General features: G+C 45.7%; 1 protein-coding gene across 1 annotated transcript in view; it reads right to left on the reverse strand.

The window, feature by feature from the left end:
* LOC118415740 overlaps positions 1–926 on the reverse strand; it is a 56,785-nt gene that overhangs the window by 51,443 nt on the left and 4,416 nt on the right. The window contains exon 3 of the mRNA XM_035820526.1: positions 527–702. Coding sequence (XP_035676419.1) covers positions 527–702 — 176 coding nt within the window. The remainder of the gene's footprint in view (positions 1–526; positions 703–926) is intronic.

Consider the following 926-nt stretch of genomic DNA (forward strand, 5'->3'; position numbering starts at 1 on the left):
GTTGCTAGACTCCCTTGCAGTCTTCGGACGGGGCTGGGTTTTTGGGGGGTGGGGGCGTTGGTTCGCGATTTTCAACGTTGGCCATGGTCTCTTGTGTCGGGAAAGGGAGTTAATCGAGGAAGGGAGTTTGCTGTGGAAGGGACGGGGGAAAACTCCCCCCCCCCCAAAAAAAAACAGCCCCGTCCGAAGACTTCAAGGGAGTCTATATAGTTGCTAAGTCTCCTTGTTCACCCACGGAAATATTTACCTGTGTATCGGAGTTACAGTCCACAAAATGTAGATTCCCTCACTTGAGACACATGATAAGCACTACTGGCAAATTTATATTCCTCATTCGTCCTACGTTTTCACCATTACCAAGAAGCTAAACAAGCGAACTTCTATTTTAGACTAGCTCTATGATATCAATATGTATGTTCTGTCCCTGTTGTGACCTGTACTTAGCTCGGTTGGGCAAAAATTTACAACAAAGGTCTTCATCCATTGGTCAAAAACAAGATTTGTCTAAATCCACGCGTACACTCACCTGTTATATTGATTGTCACCCCGAATGGAGAAGAAGTTGGTGGGTGCGGTCTTGAGGTCGGTCCAAGGCGAGGAGAGGAGGCGGTCCTTGGTGAACCAGTTGTCCATGTCACAGCCGTGGGCGTTAAAGATAATGTCACGGGTATGCTGGTGCTGCACCACCAGAGTCACCTTTACCTGGAACGGTATAAAAGTTAGGCCATGTTGATTTGATTATATGGATGACATCCTCTGGGAACTCCAAAACTGATGCGAGCGAGCGAATAAAAAAAAAGTTTGGCCAAAAAAAAAAAGTTGCCTTCAGTATGAAATCAAAGTGGCCAGGAAGGTTTAACATAGGACTAAACACACATAGTATGGTATCCCAGCAGTTAAGTGTAGGGTACATCAGTACATCATAC

The sequence above is a fragment of the Branchiostoma floridae genome, chromosome 5 (genome assembly GCF_000003815.2).
Source record: "Branchiostoma floridae strain S238N-H82 chromosome 5, Bfl_VNyyK, whole genome shotgun sequence".
NCBI classification, from domain to species: Eukaryota; Metazoa; Chordata; class Leptocardii; order Amphioxiformes; family Branchiostomatidae; genus Branchiostoma; species Branchiostoma floridae.